The 18,354-nt window shown below is 50.3% G+C and overlaps 1 protein-coding gene across 1 annotated transcript in view; it reads right to left on the bottom strand.

Moving 5' to 3' along the window:
• Positions 1-624: 624 nt before the first annotated feature.
• Positions 625-18,354, bottom strand: part of arhgef10la (Rho guanine nucleotide exchange factor (GEF) 10-like a) — a 123,451-nt gene continuing 105,721 nt past the window's right edge. Inside the window, exons 22-23 of the mRNA XM_080545679.1 lie at positions 5,276-5,398; positions 625-1,420 (exon numbers count right to left, since the gene is read on the bottom strand). Of these exons, the coding sequence (XP_080401805.1) occupies positions 843-1,420; positions 5,276-5,398 (701 nt within the window). The 3' untranslated portion in view covers positions 625-842. The remainder of the gene's footprint in view (positions 1,421-5,275; positions 5,399-18,354) is intronic.

The raw sequence follows: 18,354 nt of genomic DNA, 5'->3' as shown, positions 1-18,354 counted from the left end.
CAGCGCTGCGGCGTGGAAGACTCAACAAAGGTTCTCTCCCAAAGGAGTGCCTGTGGAAGGAGAAACGTGTGTGTGTGTGTGTGGGCGAGCAAAGCCAGCACAGACGAGACACGATTTAGACAGATCCGTTTTGGCAAGGAAGGGGATGAGAGAGAGGACTAGTTGTAACTGTGACGAGGACGGCCCCTAGGATTGAAGGTGGGGATGATGACATAAGCCACGTAAAGCTACCAATGGGATGGCTCGAACCCAAGACCACCAGCAGGTTCTCATTCGCATTCCGTATCCCACACAGAGCCCACCGGTCTTTGGCTGGTGCTGCTTGCCTCTCAGTGGTAACGTCTTCTACTTCTCTCAGTTCTTAATCCTCCTGACCTCATGGTAAGGATGGAGGGCTGAGGTCTGTCTAGAGCGAGGAGAGGAGAGGAGAGGAGAGCAGAGGAGGGGAGAGGAGGGGAGAGGAGAGGAGAGGAGAGGAGAGGAGGGGAGAGGAGAGGAGAGGAGAGGAGGGGAGGGGAGAGGAGGGGAGAGGAGGGGAGGGGAGAGGAGAGGAGGGGAGGGGAGAGGAAAGGAGAGGAGAGGAGAGGAGAGGAGGGGAGGGGAAAGGAGAGGAGAGGAGGGGAGAGGAGGGGAGAGGAGAGGAAAGGAGAGGAGGGGACGGGGGGAGGAGAGGAGAGGAGAGGAGGGGAGAGGAGAGGAGGGGAGAGGAGAGGAGAGGAGAGGAGGGGAGAGGAGGGGAGAGGAGAGGAGAGGAGGGGAAAGGAGAGGAGAGGAGAGGAGGGGAGGGGAGGAGAGGATAGGAGGGGAGGGGAGCTGCCTCTGCCATAGACATCTCCTCCAGCTCACACAGTCAGGGGGAGTTGCCATACCATGAGGGTGCTGTCGGAAGACTCGGCTGCTGCTGCTGCTGTCCCCGTGCCCTCCCTCAGTCTCTGGAAGCCCCTCCCCCCGGATATGACCGCCGCCGAGGTCACCCTGTCCCTGCGGCCCCCCTCCCTCTCGCAGGGCCGCCCCCGCACCCACATCTCCGGGTCGTCGCTGAGCTCGTAGATGGAGCCGTCCTCCAGGCTGTGTTCCAGAGACTCCAGGGAGGAGTCGGACGCCTCGTCGCCGGCGCGCGCCGTCAACGGTCGTCCGGGCAACCCCGAGGTGGAGCGCAGCCTGTACTGCAGCAGCACGCCCCGTCCCTTGCCCCCCCTTCCCCCTCCCCCCTCCCCGCCCCCCTGCTGGGAAGAAGAGCCGCCGGTCTGCTGCAGAGACTCCTGGGACGAGGAGTCACTGCGGTCCTCCCCTCCGCACGCCGAGTCGGGCCCGTCCCCCACCGAGTCCCTCTTCAGCAGCTCGGGGGACAGGGTGCTGGAGGTCGCCACCAGGAAGTCCACCGGGCCGCAGTGGGCATTCACGGACGTCATGCCCTTCCCTGCAGGACAGACACACGGACAGAGTCGCATGAGAAGAAGACGTTGAACACTTTTTCAAGTATCAAGTTTCAAGTTTATTGTCACGTCACATCGTGAGTTTAGAATTATAAGGTTCTATCTCCGTTTAGGGTAGTTCAGAGATATTGAGCGTCAAAGTTTGTACATTCCATTATGTTTTGTGAGATGGAACCTTTGTATTTTATTAATTACTAACTCAAAAATGTAAACATTTAAAAAAATAACACCACACAAGCGTTAATAAACACCTAATGGATCAGATTATGAAAAAAAACTAAATTTTGACAAAAATGGAGATAGAACCTTATAATTCTAACGTCACGACATTACACGAGTGTAAGAGATGAACATTCTTAGGCTTCGTGTCCTGACATCACATTGCAGCACAAGACAATAAGGCAAGCATAATTCAAGGTAAAAGAAGTGACAGTAGTACAGGACATAAGGGACAAAAGATAATAGGCATAATACAAGATAACGGTGACAATAGTACAGGTAAGACAGGATACACTAGTGGTGCCATTAGTGATAATAGAGAGCTCAGTAGTAAAGTGGCTGTGAGATTAAGAGGGTAAAGTAACACAAAATAACTCTAAAATAAACCACGAAAACACAGCAGCCACGCAGGGGCGCCATCTTGATTTGTGAACATGTAAAATCTCCAGATGCAAGCAGTGCCATGTTCATTAATTAACTGATAATTAACTATGGGTTTGGTTCTTCTCATTCATAGTTAAAACACAGGTCCTCAGAGGCAAGCAGCGGCGTACCATTGGATAGCTTTATTATTAGCTTTATTATATCCCTTCTATAAGCATCACTGTGAGCAGCCTCCCCTCCACCCTCCTCCCGTCAGGGGAGGCTGGTGGAGGTAGAAATCGGAGGACGGGCCGGGGCTCATTGTATTCCATGGAACGGAATGAGTAATGGTATCAAACCCTTGTTTAACACCATTCCTCATTCCATCCCACGCTTAACAGTGAGCCCCGCTCGTCCTCCCATGTCTACCTCCACCAGCCTCCCCTGTCCTCCCATGTCTACCTCCACCAGCCTCCCCTGTCCTCCCATGTCTACCTCCACCAGCCTCCCCTGTCCTCCCATGTCTACCTCCACCAGCCTCCCCTGTCCTCCCATGTCTACCTCCACCAGCCTCCCCTGTCCTCCCATGTCTACCTCCACCAGCCTCCCCTGTCCTCCCATGTCTACCTCCACCAGCCTCCCCTGTCCTCCCATGTCTACCTCCACCAGCCTCCCCTGTCCTCCCATGTCTACCTCCACCAGCCTCCCCTGTCCTCCGATGTCTACCTCCACCAGCCTCCCCTGTCCTCCCATGTCTACCTCCACCAGCCTCCCCTGTCCTCCGATGTCTACCTCCACCAGCCTCCCCTGTCCTCCGATGTCTACCTCCACCAGCCTCCCCTGTCCTCCCATGTCTACCTCCACCAGCCTCCCCTGTCCTCCCATGTCTACCTCCACCAGCCTCCCCTGTCCTCCGATGTCTACCTCCACCAGCCTCCCCTGTCCTCCCATGTCTACCTCCACCAGCCTCCCCTGTCCTCCCATGTCTACCTCCACCAGCCTCCCCTGTCCTCCCATGTCTACCTCCACCAGCCTCCCCTGTCCTCCCATGTCTACCTCCCCCAGCCTCCCCTGTCCTCCCATGTCTACCTCCACCAGCCTCCCCTGTCCTCCCATGTCTACCTCCACCAGCCTCCCCTGTCCTCCCATGTCTACCTCCACCAGCCTCCCCTGTCCTCCCATGTCTACCTCCACCAGCCTCCCCTGTCCTCCCATGTCTACCTCCACCAGCCTCCCCTGTCCTCCCATGTCTACCTCCACCAGCCTCCCCTGTCCTCCCATGTCTACCTCCACCAGCCTCCCCTGTCCTCCCATGTCTACCTCCACCAGCCTCCCCTGTCCTCCCATGTCTACCTCCACCAGCCTCCCCTGTCCTCCCATGTCTACCTCCACCAGCCTCCCCTGTCCTCCCATGTCTACCTCCACCAGCCTCCCCTGTCCTCCCATGTCTACCTCCACCAGCCTCCCCTGTCCTCCCATGTCTACCTCCACCAGCCTCCCCTGTCCTCCCATGTCTACCTCCACCAGCCTCCCCTGTCCTCCCATGTCTACCTCCACCAGCCTCCCCTGTCCTCCGATGTCTACCTCCACCAGCCTCCCCTGTCCTCCCATGTCTACCTCCACCAGCCTCCCCTGTCCTCCCATGTCTACCTCCACCAGCCTCCCCTGTCCTCCCATGTCTACCTCCACCAGCCTCCCCTGTCCTCCCATGTCTACCTCCACCAGCCTCCCCTGTCCTCCCATGTCTACCTCCACCAGCCTCCCCTGTCCTCCCATGTCTACCTCCACCAGCCTCCCCTGTCCTCCCATGTCTACCTCCACCAGCCTCCCCTGTCCTCCCATGTCTACCTCCACCAGCCTCCCCTGTCCTCCCATGTCTACCTCCACCAGCCTCCCCTGTCCTCCCATGTCTACCTCCACCAGCCTCCCCTGTCCTCCCATGTCTACCTCCACCAGCCTCCCCTGTCCTCTGATGTCTACCTCCACCAGCCTCCCCTGTCCTCCCATGTCTACCTCCACCAGCCTCCCCTGTCCTCCCATGTCTACCTCCACCAGCCTCCCCTGTCCTCCCATGTCTACCTCCACCAGCCTCCCCTGTCCTCCCATGTCTACCTCCACCAGCCTCCCCTGTCCTCCCATGTCTACCTCCACCAGCCTCCCCTGTCCTCCCATGTCTACCTCCACCAGCCTCCCCTGTCCTCCCATGTCTACCTCCACCAGCCTCCCCGGTCCTCCCATGTCTACCTCCACCAGCCTCCCCTGTCCTCCGATGTCTACCTCCACCAGCCTCCCCTGTCCTCCCATGTCTACCTCCACCAGCCTCCCCTGTCCTCCCATGTCTACCTCCACCAGCCTCCCCTGTCCTCCGATGTCTACCTCCACCAGCCTCCCCTGTCCTCCGATGTCTACCTCCACCAGCCTCCCCTGTCCTCCGATGTCTACCTCCACCAGCCTCCCCTGTCCTCCGATGTCTACCTCCACCAGCCTCCCCTGTCCTCCGATGTCTACCTCCACCAGCCTCCCCTGTCCTCCGATGTCTACCTCCACCAGCCTCCCCTGTCCTCCGATGTCTACCTCCACCAGCCTCCCCTGTCCTCCCATGTCTACCTCCACCAGCCTCCCCTGTCCTCCCATGTCTACCTCCACCAGCCTCCCCTGTCCTCCGATGTCTACCTCCACCAGCCTCCCCTGTCCTCCCATGTCTACCTCCACCAGCCTCCCCTGTCCTCCCATGTCTACCTCCACCAGCCTCCCCTGTCCTCCGATGTCTACCTCCACCAGCCTCCCCTGTCCTCCGATGTCTACCTCCACCAGCCTCCCCTGTCCTCCCATGTCTACCTCCACCAGCCTCCCCTGTCCTCCCATGTCTACCTCCACCAGCCTCCCCTGTCCTCCCATGTCTACCTCCACCAGCCTCCCCTGTCCTCCCATGTCTACCTCCACCAGCCTCCCCTGTCCTCCCATGTCTACCTCCACCAGCCTCCCCTGTCCTCCCATGTCTACCTCCACCAGCCTCCCCTGTCCTCCGATGTCTGCCTCCACCAGCCTCCCCTGTCCTCCGATGTCTACCTCCACCAGCCTCCCCTGTCCTCCCATGTCTACCTCCACCAGCCTCCCCTGGCTACCTCCACCAGCCTCCCCTGTCCTCCCATGTCTACCTCCACCAGCCTCCCCTGTCCTCCCATGTCTACCTCCACCAGCCTCCCCTGTCCTCCCATGTCTACCTCCACCAGCCTCCCCTGCCCGCCAATCCATACCTGTTATTTTGGGGATGCCCTCCAGTTTGGGCACGGGCAGAGTGATGATGACGCCCTGCGCCGTGCCCACCCAAAGCAGCCCCTGGCAGATCAGCAGGCTGGTCACACGCATGCTCTTCTGGCCTGGAACACACAGAGGACACACACTGTGTTATTCATTCATGAGGAGAACACGTGTGTCGGCGAAACACCATTCGAATTGTTACTGCCGATTTACATGATTCAAAATGGAAAGACGACAGATGCTCAGGCCCAGGAAACTTGACATTTGCGGTCTTGGGTTTGGTCAAGATTTTCTCAGCTGTTGTTCTAAGCCTTACCTTGAACTGAGGTACTGACATGCAGGGTAAGCGGTCGTGAGCTTAGAATGAGAAGGTTCTATCTCCGTTTAGGGTAGTTCAGAAATATTGAGCGTCAACATTTTTACATTCCATTATGTTCTGTGAGATGGAACCTTTGTATTTTATTAATTACTAACTCAAAAATGTCAACATTTTAAAAATAACAGCACACAGGCATTAATAAACACCTAATGGATCAAAAACTAAATTTGGAAAAAAATGGAGATAGAACCTTATAATTCTAACGTCACGCGGTGGTACTTGAAATGCAAATGAAGGCTCTTGTTTGACACGGAAAGGAGAGATTTCTACAGTTGAGTATCTGAGGCCACCGGAAGACAGAGAGAAGCGTCGCTCCGTATTCATGACAGCACACGTGGGGACGTGAGTGTCAGATGCATAGGGGACCAGGTAGCAGGACTACATTGAATGCATCCTATCCCATCACCTTTATGACTTGTAATCCTGTTGTTAAGGCAAGAGAGAGCAACGTCAGGTGGGGTACAATGAGATAGCTAGGGATGAGTCAGGTGCGGGTGATCCTGGATGAGGAAGGGACCTGTAAGGTGGGGTGAGCCTGTACCTGAGTAAAGGAATGGACCAGACTAGTCAATCCCAGAAGGTTGTCCTCCATCCTAAAGCTTACACAATGCGCTTACTCCAGCGGTACTCCTCTACATATATATATATATATATATATATATATATATATATATATATATACATATTTGTTGTGTTGTGGAGTTGTGTTTGTATGTACCCTGCCAATGAGTTATAACTGGGACTTCACTGGGACTACATTACTACGCATACGAATGCTCATTAAAAACTTGTATTGCATTTTAGCCTGTCTACATAATTGATTTGTTTTCCTCCAGCCCCATCGAGAGCCTGTTTGGCTTCCACTTTTTGATTGATTGTCTCTGTTTCGGGACAATGTAAAATAGCATTAAACGTTCACTATAGATGCATTATGTCTTTGGTAACACTTTATAAAAACCGCCATGTATTTGAGAATAAGAGGAAAATTGTCCAGGCTACGCTCCTGCCTCCCTCTCCTCGACGATGGTGACAAAATTCACATGCGAGTGGCAGCCTCGGTTCTCAAACAAGTTAGACTCGGTGTCTCTCTCTGCTCTCTTCATCTCCCGGAATAGTGACTTCATGAAGGGCTTATCGTTGGAATGTATTTGTGTAAGAAGCAGTTCTTTTTAAAACTCAAATTTTTACCTCACATCTTTGCTTTTATGGCAGACACACAGACTACCAAACCCAGGGCCCAAGCTTAGCTAACACTCAAAGTTCCATGCTTTTAATCTGAACGAGACAAACCTGCCTTTTGTGTCTGTGGCCCCCGAGTACTTGGGAATGACCTTCATCATAACAACACTCGCGTTCGATTCTCCTGTTTGCACTTGGTCAGTGTAAGACCTTGATAAAAAAGCTCTGTCATCTGAGGAATGGACATTTTTTACACAATTGATTATATCGACGTGAAGTTGATATATAATGAAAGACCTGTATTAATCATATCATATCATTCTGAATGTATATTTACGATTGTAAGCAGGGCTCCTTGGGAAAAAAAAGAGGCTGGGCATCGCCCGCCCGCTGGCTACGTCTGATCTCAGGTCTGGAGCGCCATGCTCCATGTCGGCCTGGGAGACCCTTCTGAGGGCCTGAGGACCCGGCTTTTTATGATGCCTTGAGGGCAGACCTAAGGAGGTCTCTACCCCCCCGCTGAGTTGCTCTCACATGTAGTGGACGCTGGGGCTGATTGAACAGAGCGAGGGTATCCGGGTTGCCACAGCAACGCTAATGGTATCTGGAGGTTAGGAATGTTAGGAATGCTCTCTATGCTCGACGAGGGACTGGGACCAAAGGGTCAACAGCTTGTGTGGTTTATTACAGCTGCCTTGACTGTACCTGGAGATGAAGAGGGAGGCCAGGGGTTAAGGGCCTAGCGGGGGGGGGGAGGGCCAGACCTGCCTGTAGAAAATTCGAACAAAATCTCTGGTTCCTGAATCGAAACAATTTCAGTGGATTGAATGGCAAAGTGGTTGTGGGTCTACACAGGGTCATGTGTAGGTATCAGCGATATATGAAGATACTGGTGGTTATTTGGCATGCCGTTTTATGGGTATGTCAATGACCAAGCAAGGGGTCGATGGTGGCGAATTTGTATAACCTGTCATGCCCACCGATTCCACCTAGGGGGCGCCAGTGCCAGTGCTCTTCAGGGCTACACCTTAACTGTCCCTCCTGAAACCTCCCCATCTGTTCAGTTGCTCTACTGTATATTACGAGAAAAAAACAAAACATGACTGATGGATAGATGATTCACTTACTTAGACAAATGTGTTTGTTGTAAGTCGCTTTGGATAAAGGCGTCTGCTAAATGCCCCAAAATGTAAATGTAAATGCAGTGCCTCCCTCTCTCCTGTCTGTCTGTGTTGTGGGTGGGCGTGATCAGGCTCTGGTTCCCCCTGTCAGGTTTTATCCACACCTACTCAGTCTGCACACCGGCTGGCCATCATCTCCTCACACTCTGCATTTAGACCCCAGCTTTCCATCCACTCCTCCTCGCCAGATCCTTGTTAGTCATTCCAAGTGAGTCTCGCTTGCCTACCTTATCTTGCCATCACTCTAGCGCTAGTTCGTGTATATTTGTGCTCCAGGACCCAGACCCGCAGCGTATGCCTACCTTCCTACCTCCCTTCCTCCCTACCTGTCTACCTGTCTACCTGTCTTCCTGCCTTCCTGTCTGTCTGTCTGCCTTCCTGTCTGTCTTCCTGCCTACCTGTCTTCCTGTCTACCTGTCTTCCTGCCTACCTGCCTTCCTGCCTACCTGCCTTCCTGTCTTCCTGCCTACCTGTCTCCCTGCCTACCTGTCTTCCTGTCTTCCTGCCTTCCTGTCTTCCTGCCTACCTGTCTCCCTGCCTACCTGTCTTCCTGTCTTCCTGCCTACCTATCTTCCTGTCTACCTCCCTACCTGCCTTCCTGCCTACCTGTCTTCCTGTCTTCCTGCCTACCTGTCTTCCTGTCTACCTGCCTACCTCCCTACCTGTCTTCCTGCCTACCTGTCTTCCTGTCTTCCTGCCTACCTGTCTTCCTGCCTTCCTGCCTACCTGTCTTCCTGCCTACCTGTCTTCCTGTCTTCCTGCCTTCCTGTCTTCCTGCCTACCTGTCTTCCTGTCTTCCTGTCTACCTGTCTTCCTGTCTACCTGTCTTCCTGTCTTCCTGCCTTCCTGCCTACCTGCCTACCTGTCTTCCTGCCTTCCTGCCTTCCTGTCTTCCTGTCTACCTGTCTTCCTGCCTACCTGTCTTCCTGCCTACCTGCCTTCCTGTCTTCCTGTCTACCTGCCTTCCTGCCTACCTGTCTTCCTGCCTACCTGTCTTCCTGCCTTCCTGTCTTCCTGCCTTCCTGCCTACCTGTCTTCCTGTCTTCCTGCCTACCTGTCTTCCTGCCTACCTGCCTTCCTGCCTACCTGCCTTCCTGTCTTCCTGCCTACCTGTCTTCCTGCCTACCTGTCTTCCTGCCTACCTGTCTCCCTCCCTACCTGTCTTCCTGTCTTCCTGCCTACCTGTCTTCCTGCCTACCTGCCTACCTGTCTTCCTGTCTTCCTGTCTTCCTGCCTTCCTGCCTACCTGTCTTCCTGCCTACCTGCCTTCCTGTCTTCCTGCCTACCTGTCTTCCTGCCTACCTGTCTTCCTGCCTACCTGTCTCCCTCCCTACCTGCCTTCCTGTCTTCCTGTCTACCTGCCTTCCTGCCTACCTGTCTTCCTGCCTACCTGTCTTCCTGCCTACCTGCCTTCCTGTCTTCCTGCCTACCTGTCTTCCTGCCTACCTGTCTCCCTGCCTACCTGTCTTCCTGTCTTCCTGCCTACCTGTCTTCCTGTCTTCCTGCCTACCTGCCTACCTCCCTACCTGTCTTCCTGTCTTCCTGCCTACCTGTCTTCCTGCCTACCTGCCTACCTCCCTACCTGTCTTCCTGTCTTCCTGTCTTCCTACCTACCTGTCTTCCTGCCTTCCTGTCTTCCTGCCTACCTGCCTACCTGTCTTCCTGCCTACCTGCCTACCTGCCTACCTGTCTTCCTGTCTCCCTGCCTACCTGTCACCCTTCCTACCTGTCTCCCTGCCTACCTGTCTTCCTGCCTACCTGTCTTCCTGCCTACCTGTCGTCCTGCCTACCTACCTGCCTACCTGCCTACCTGTCTTCCTGCCTACCCTACCGACCTAGCTACCAGGCCTACCTACCTGCCCTACGTGCCCTGTCTACCTGCCCTTACCTGCCCTGTCGACCTAGCTACCAGGCCTACCTACCTGCCCTTACCTGCCCTGTCGACCTAGCTACCAGGCCTTCCCTACCTGCCCTACGTGCCCCGCCTGCCCTGTCTGTCCACCTGCCTGCCTCTCATCCCTGCCATGCCCTCTCCCCTGCTATTCCTGCATTAGCTTCACTATCATTGTCATTACGTGTCCCGAGTATGTGTTCTGTGCCCGGGTTCACCAGCTAAACCTTAACATAAGCATCATGTTTGACCACAGCTGGCAGCAGCTGGTGAAACTGGGAACAAGTCAGCAACCAATCAAATTGTTCTGACTTTTATTCCGAAAAATTGAAATAAATGTCAACGTTGTTGGAAATCAATGAAACACTCGCTAGTCAAGCCAGAATATTGCAATGCAATGGATTCGGTGAGTAGTCCCCACTACTACCTATTTAACTTTTACACTACTTTAGATTGTTAGCAGGCTCACAAAACAAGTCGTGTTAGTTAGCGAGTGTGCCATTGATTTTCAATAACGTTTATTTACATTTTTCAGAATAAAAGTCTGAACATTCGATCGGTTGCTGACTTGTTCCCGGTTTCACCTGCTGCTGTCACATATGTGTATAATGTGAGTATGAGATTGAAATCTAAATGCTGGTTAAATAAATAATTAGCATCAGAGCGTGAGGCTGTCTATCTTTTAGAGTGTGAGTATACTATCACATGATTATATGAATGATCATATCACTGAATTATGTCTAGCCTTGTGAATACTTGCATGTAGTATTGATGAATCTCTAAGCTCGTTGGTTCCCAGGGCTCAGATATCGAAACTAGAGCACCGAAGCAGCCTGCTAATTGAAATACACCAACACTCATGTGATCTGCTGAGAGAGAATGCTCATTTACATGTGGAGGAGCTGTATTTACATGCTTGTTCGGAGTCACGCATCAGATTAAGACGCGTGATTCGCATGAGCGGCGAGAAAAAGTCCTCATTTATTTATTTCACCCGTGCAGCGAGTCCACAAAACAACCCGAGTTTGGAAGCCCCTCTCTGATCTGTGCTGTTCGGTGCCGTGCTGAGCCGTGCTGAGCCGGGGCAGGCCAGGCCGGGCCGGGCCGGGCTACGCGAGGACAAGGAAGGCGTGTAGCCCGATTTGCATGTCGAGCGTCTTAAGAGAGAGCGAGGCATTTATGAGAAGAGCTTTGAGGGTTAAAGCGTTAAAGGGCGGCAATGAACAGCCCCTATCTTACAAATGTCAGGCTCATGCCTCTCCGTTCTTGTGAGTCTATTTATACGTCGTTGTGTGTGTACAGCGCTTGCCGGAGGGGAAGTTATTCTCTTCAACACCCACTCCAGGGTTACTGTGGAATCTTAGAGTTAAAGTGAGCTCATGTGTGCCCCCCCCCCCCCCCCCCTCTCCGCCGGCATCATTGTTTAGGATCAGTAAAAAAAACGAGTGGGATAATGACAAAGGGACTTCCGATTAGAGAGGTGTATTTTAACCTTGAGATTACAGAGGTGGACAATCTTCTTCCAGCCCCTCCAGAGTTTCTCCAGAGGAAAGCCTGCAGTGGTCTATCTCAGGAGCTGGTGGTTTTGGGAAACAAGAGGATGTTTCGCAGGTTTTTCGTTGTGATATTTTTACAGAGAGCATTACCCACAGGACACGGCTATTTAGATACATTAGCGGAGGAAGAAAAAAATCATCTTGTATTCTTGGCTCTCGAAACGACTACTTTACTACTTGAAGTCGGCGAGCACATGGAAGTGTGAGGATAGGAGAATATCATTTAGTAAAGTCATAAACCTTAGGGTGTAACCTATGAGAATGTCGGGTGCATTGATCTGTAATAACTATCGGTATGTCATGTTGTTATGAATTCTTGGGTTTAGGTATGATGTGTGAAGGTCAGAAGATTGAATCAGATCACCGGTGTCTTTCAGTGATCGAATACAAGGTATACACAAGGGAGAGATGCAGCGTACAGCAAAAGCAAATCTATTGACCTCCGCTCAGCCATGGGCAGCTGTTGCTTATCCAAGGTTAACCAGCAGCTTGGCCTTAGAAACAAATCCTTCTCCTATGACAGAGGGCCTGGTCAAGCCTCTAATTGATCTGACAACTGTATTACTAAAACATTAAGTAACGTAACCCTAACCCTTATTCTTCTTGTTATTAATCAACCAGAATCACTATTCCCATCGATGTGTGGAGTAGTAGGAGTATCCCATGAGCACCGTGGGCTCTTTCATCTGTGAGAACAGCCAGTGGGCACGTCAGTTCATTTTCTCTCTTGTAACCCCCACCCCTTCCCCCCCACCCCCACACACCTCCCCCCACCCCCACACCCCCACACCACCCTAACTCCCCCACCCCTTCCCCCCCACCCCCACACCCCCACACCACCCTAACTCCCCCACCCCTTCCCCCCCACAACCACACACCTCCCCCACACACACCTCCCCCCCACCCCCACACACCTCCCCACACCTCCCCCCCACCCCCACACACCCCCACACACCTCCCCACACCTCCCCCCCACCCCCACACACCTCCCCCCCACCCCCACACACCTCCCCACACCTCCCCCCCACCCCCACACACCTCCCCCCCACCCCCACACACCTCCCCCCCACACACCTCCCCACACCTCCCCCCCACACACCTCCCCCCCACACACCTCCCCCCCACCCCCACCTCCCCCCCACCCCCACACACCTCCCCCCCACCCCCACCTCCCCCCCACACCCACACACCTCCCCACCACCCTAACTCCCCACCCCAACCTCACACACCTCCACACCACCCTAACTCCCCCCCACCCCCACACACCTCACACACCACCCTAACTTCCCTACACACCTCCCCACCACCCTAACCCACCCCACCCCCACCACCCTAACTTCCCCCAAAGTCCAAGCCCGCCACTCTCTCCTATATGCTGCATATTTCAACAGGAAGCTCAGCTGACCCAGTGTGGAAATCCCAGACGCCTTGACCGTTGCACCTCTCCTCCGAGTGTCTCCCACAACAAAAAATAAACTTTCGTCATAAAAAGAAAAGGTTAGTGTTCCTCCTCTCGTCCAGAAGATGAAAAGCTTCCAGTACTGTTTGTTTCTTTCAGAGAGCACGTAATGTACAGACTAGACTGAATCAACTTTACCTTCAAACACAGTGTAACGCTGTTACATTCACCCCGAACCAAATAAGCAAAAATAACCCAGAACCCGGTAAAGAAAACCACAGGGTGTTCAATACTGCTGTCTGTCATCTTGATGTAGCAGAACAGCCCCAGCTCTCTATCACTGGCACCTATGTACAAAGAAAAGGGATGATGGAAAATCTGGAGTAGAAAGTGTCGAGACTTACAATACAAGGCTTAGGACTTCTCAAACGCCGTCTAACACTCTGGGCTCCAACGGAAGGGGACTTTGGGACTAGTGAAATCCGAGTTCCTACAAAATGTATCTGTGTCAGCGGATGACAGGCTCAGTGAGGTTATTAATCGTCCCCAACGTTGCCATGACTGGACAGGCCTTCCCTACCCTCCACCTTTCCGAGGTACTTCACCAATCGCTTGAGCGATTTCATTTTTTGACAGATTAACTTTCAAATTGGCAATCTGTTCAAATAGCTAATAGGTAATAGGTGCTTTGGCCAGTTGGCATTAAATACCACCACATCATCCCAATGCCAATGTGCCCCCAGAATTTGCCAGACCAGGTAAAACAATATGCATGAGCCTTTGAAAACGTGGCCCCCCTGCATTTCGTAAACTGAATGGAAGAGGATGGCAGGGAAATAAACCATCAGGAATGACAGGTAGACAAGTTTATGGCAGCTCAGTTAGAAGCAGCTGTCAATACCACCTTCAGCAGATCGAATTTTTCTGAAGGCTGCGCCAACTTGCTCCACCCGATTGTGAAACCCTGGGCAAAGGGTACGAGTCTGTTTTAATAATGGTATTGAGTCAATGTTCATGCTCCAGTGCATTTGTCTGCGATGGTACATCTCAGAATAAACTCTGGTATTGTACAAGAAGCACTACAATGTCTATCTACTTCTTTATTTGAAGGCAAGTGTGATGGATAGCAAGTGTGACAGATAGCCACATCCAGGACTTCCAAAATGTAGATCTTCAACTGCCCCACATGTTTGACCTTCCTCATACTCTGGAGGAAGATTAGAGTCAATAGTATTGTAGTATTTGCGACAGTAACTGGTGAAACTGGGAACAAGTCGCCAACCAATCAAAATGTTTGGACTCTTGATCTGAAAAAATGCAGATACATTTCAGTCAAGCCAAAACACTGCAATGCATACACTAGCCTTCAACTGTTTAAAATGTTTTCTTCCTGTATAGTAAATACTGTATAGATATAGACACTGAGATGTTTCTAATATAAATCAAATGAAAAATAAATGTCTTGTACCGTCAGAATGCTCTGAACTCCTCTCATTCATTTCTGTGGCACTAGCAAAACTACTCCCTCCACCTTCAGCACACAATATTTTTCAATGCACTATTATAATACAGTTACCCACTCTTTCCACCTATTCAAAGAACAGAGCAAGAGCACAATACACAATAATACCATTTTAAAGTTGGCCAACAAACATGAAATAACATTTGACCTTTCAACAATACTCTAATTACAGTAGCCCGGAATGTGACATGTATTGCGTGTGGTGCGCACACTCAGGTACACACAACAAATACGTTGAAGACATTATTTTAACAATACAATTATGAGCTCAAAGTATGAGCTCACTGATTGAAATATTATTGATCACATTAAACTAGACTAGATATGCCAATTATGCCACCAATGCTTGTGAAGAAAAGTAGAAAGGGAACAACCCCTTTTATTATTGATTGTCCAGTTTCTTGGTAGCTTTAACATTGGGTTTTTAACAGGGGATGGTGATGATGCATCGGTAACATTAGCTACATTAGATAGCTAACCTGGTGGTCCTGGGCATGAAATCCGGGACGAGTTTGAGTTACTGTTAGTTCTGGAGTGGATAAATCACAAAAATGACAAAACATGTTTCATTTTTTTTTTTATATCTTTTTTTTAAGCCATGGTATGGCGAGTGTCATACCTTGCCATACCAAATGACGCCTATGAGTGCCTTGAGACTGGGTGATACACACTTGAGAAGCAATGGGCAGGGCCCAACTGCTGTAGCACTTGCTTATAGCCTTGGTTCGACTACATTATTTATGGAAGGCCAAAAAGGATCATAACAACACTAGGAGCTGTAATACTCCTCAGTGGAATGGCCTCAGTGGAATGAGTGGCAGGACAATATGGTCAAGAGATATAAGTTACCATTCTTAGTTTTAGGCAAATAACCAACACAGTCCACCAGAACCCTGCTCAAATGTTTGCCAAAAGCAAGTATAGGCTGTAAAGCAGCACCTGTATAGTTTTACCCACCATCTGGAAAATGTGACATGATTTGCAAAAAGCCACAACCCCCTGGCCTGCAATGCTACCATCATGAGCCAACCTCCATATCTCCTGTCGGAGGGTAACTGGCACGACAGTTTGAGATCCACTGGACCATTGATCCTGCCCAGAAGTCACCCACAGTACCCTCAACATATTCCTCCTCTCGACGTACCTCGGCAAAAAGAAAGGAGAGGGAAGCATATTTTCTCTGTTCAGCAATAAACTTCTCTCTGGACATAGAAGTGTCTACTGTCGGGACTTTATAACATGTCAGAGACCCTACCAACTCGTTCACCTTCGGAGCTTTCAAAGGAGAGTTCTGGAGAACTCAGAAGGTTTATCGAAGCCAGGATTGCACATAAACATCTACCAACACATTAAACAGGATCATTGAAATCCTGCTCAACAGCAGACTTGCTCGAAGAAATCTTATTAGATATGGCCTGTGTAACAGCACATGCTGGGTATTTCTCTGATAACCCATTAATTTTCCTCTAATCTGGGCACATACAGGATACAACAGGATTTGGCAGGACTTCCCCATCGGCAAAATCATTGCCCAGAATGAACGAGACCCCCTTCATGGATAGGTTTGGTCTCATTCCAGCGACCAGGAGGCCAGTAACAAGATCAGATACGAGTTCCACATTATACAAAGGAATTTCAATGCTGCCCATCTCCATCTCCATGCCATTAACTAACACACTGTGACCAGGTGACGAGGTGTCAGACAATGGCAAAACACCTCCCAAAATGAAGGACTGGGCTGCCCTAGTTTATTGCAGTATCCACACCGGTTGTTAGATAGATAGATAGATAGATAGATACATAGGTATTTTATTGATCCCTGAGGGGAAATTCAGGCAGTTCAGACGACAAAACAACAGCAACAACAACAACAACAACAAGCGCATTACCACTCTGCAGAGACATGAACCCATCTGAAACAAAGGGTTCATACAAATCTAACACATAATCTCATTTAGGATCTCAGGCACCAACAGGGACTCAACGGACTGAGAAGCACCCCCCAGAGCAACACCCTTTTTCTCTATCTTATTTTTCTGCTTCAATTTGGGACACTGAAAAAACATACGGTCTTCCAGGAGGCAGTAATGACAAACTGTCTGCTTCGTAAAACTGTTTTCTGCCCACCCCTGTCTTTTCTCTTTTCACTTCTCAAGTTTCTTTTTGTGTCTATTTGTGTTTTGTTTTTTGTGTGTAGGGATTAGTACTTAACAGTGATTTTATGGGTAAACACAACCTCATCTGCAAGGACCGCAACTTTCTCAAGAGTAAGATCATTAATGTATGTAGTAACTCTTTTGTGAAGGTCCTTGACATCTAGATAAACACATCACCGATCAAAAAGACTTGTTCCCTTGTGAATTCAACATGATTGTGTGGCTTTTGGCAGTTTACGGAGCTGTTGTCTGTATGCCTCTGGAAATAACTCGTAAGCCTGAACGATGGCAGTTTTAACAGTCTCTGAACAGACACTTTTTTTAGGTTTCCCAACAAGAGCACTTTGGAGAAACAGTGACCAGACATTGACCACCATTTTTAGTACCGTGGCAATCCGCTCAAACAAAGTAAAGTACACGTCCACCTCCTTTTCATTGAACGGTGGTTCAAGCCAGGCTGTTCTGACCGGCTGAGGTTCCAGGATGGCCTGACTGGATTCAGAGGGCTTCCATATCTAACTCTCCTAATCAAATTGCCTTCACGCCCTCTTGTATATGTTGTAAGTCACTTTGGATAAAGGCATCTGCTAAATGCCAAAAATATAAATGTAAAAATGTAAGGTGGGCATGCTTCACTTCACTCTCTTCCAGCTCTCAAATAGTTTCTCCCTTCGGCATGCTCACATTCCGCATCCCTTACCTTGTGATCGGATTCCATTCTCATTTGCTCCAGGTTTGTGACTCTCCTAGAGGATTCTCAAAGGCATCTCCCCCTATAACCTGTCTGGTCTCAGGCATCTCAGGGGGGACCTCTATCTCCACCAAGGCAGAAAGTCTCTTTGACAGTTACTTTATTAGTGGCAGATGGCACCTGCAATTTTGCTCAGCTTCCCTTTCGTGCCTGAGTTCAGTACAAACCCTTTCATTGAAGGCTTTAAATCAAATGTGCCACTTTCAAAACGGATTAACCACAATCCTATCGCTACTGTATGCTGGTTGTCAGTGTGAGAATCTCTGCGACAAAAGTGTTGTTCATACACTAAAACAAGCAGTAGCACTTCAGTGTAGGTGACTTTACGAGGACAGTATGAGAGAGAGGAGAGAGAGGACAGTATGCTACACCATGAGCATCAACTATCTGCTATATCAGCTTTTAGGACTGTTGTCGGCATTGGTAACTTTGGCTAATGTTTCCAATTGAGCGATGAATTGAGTAGAGATAATCCATACTCATGAAGCATATTTACAACTTTTATTAAAAAGAAAAAAAAGGGGGGAAATACTGACTTAGGCCACATGGCACAGCACAGCACAGCGATAAAAAGGATCACGGACAAGCCCCCACTTGTTACGTTCTCCGAATCCAACACCTCCAAAGGTGGTCACTCAAAATGAAAGGAACTAACACAAAAACACATCAAAACCAACAGAAAGGGGTTCAAAAGGTTGCGGTTACCTGAACGGTTTCAAGTTTCAGTTTCTTCCCCTCACAAACAAGCCCCCTGCCCCATTGACTGTAGGACTTCCAGCCCCCCCCCCCTCCCCTACAGCCTACATAATTATTGCTCTACTGCCCCTTTCTGTCAGTCTTTTTACTTAAAAAAACGACTAACTTAAACTAACTACTAACTTTCTGTCAGTCTTTTTACTTAAAAAACAACTAACTTAAACTAACTACTAACTTTCTGTCAGTCTTTTTACTTAAAAAACAACTAACTTAAAACTATTTTAGCATATATAGTGTTGTTTATTACATTGTCGTTGTTGTTTTTTATTATATTGTTGTCTGTGTCTTTATGTCTTATGCACCAA

This window comes from Nansenia antarctica (genome assembly GCF_963989245.1).
Source record: "Nansenia antarctica genome assembly, chromosome: 15".
Taxonomy (NCBI): Eukaryota; Metazoa; Chordata; class Actinopteri; order Argentiniformes; family Microstomatidae; genus Nansenia; species Nansenia antarctica.
Note: the sequence above shows the minus strand (reverse complement) of the source record. Positions and strands in the feature narration are given on the sequence as shown.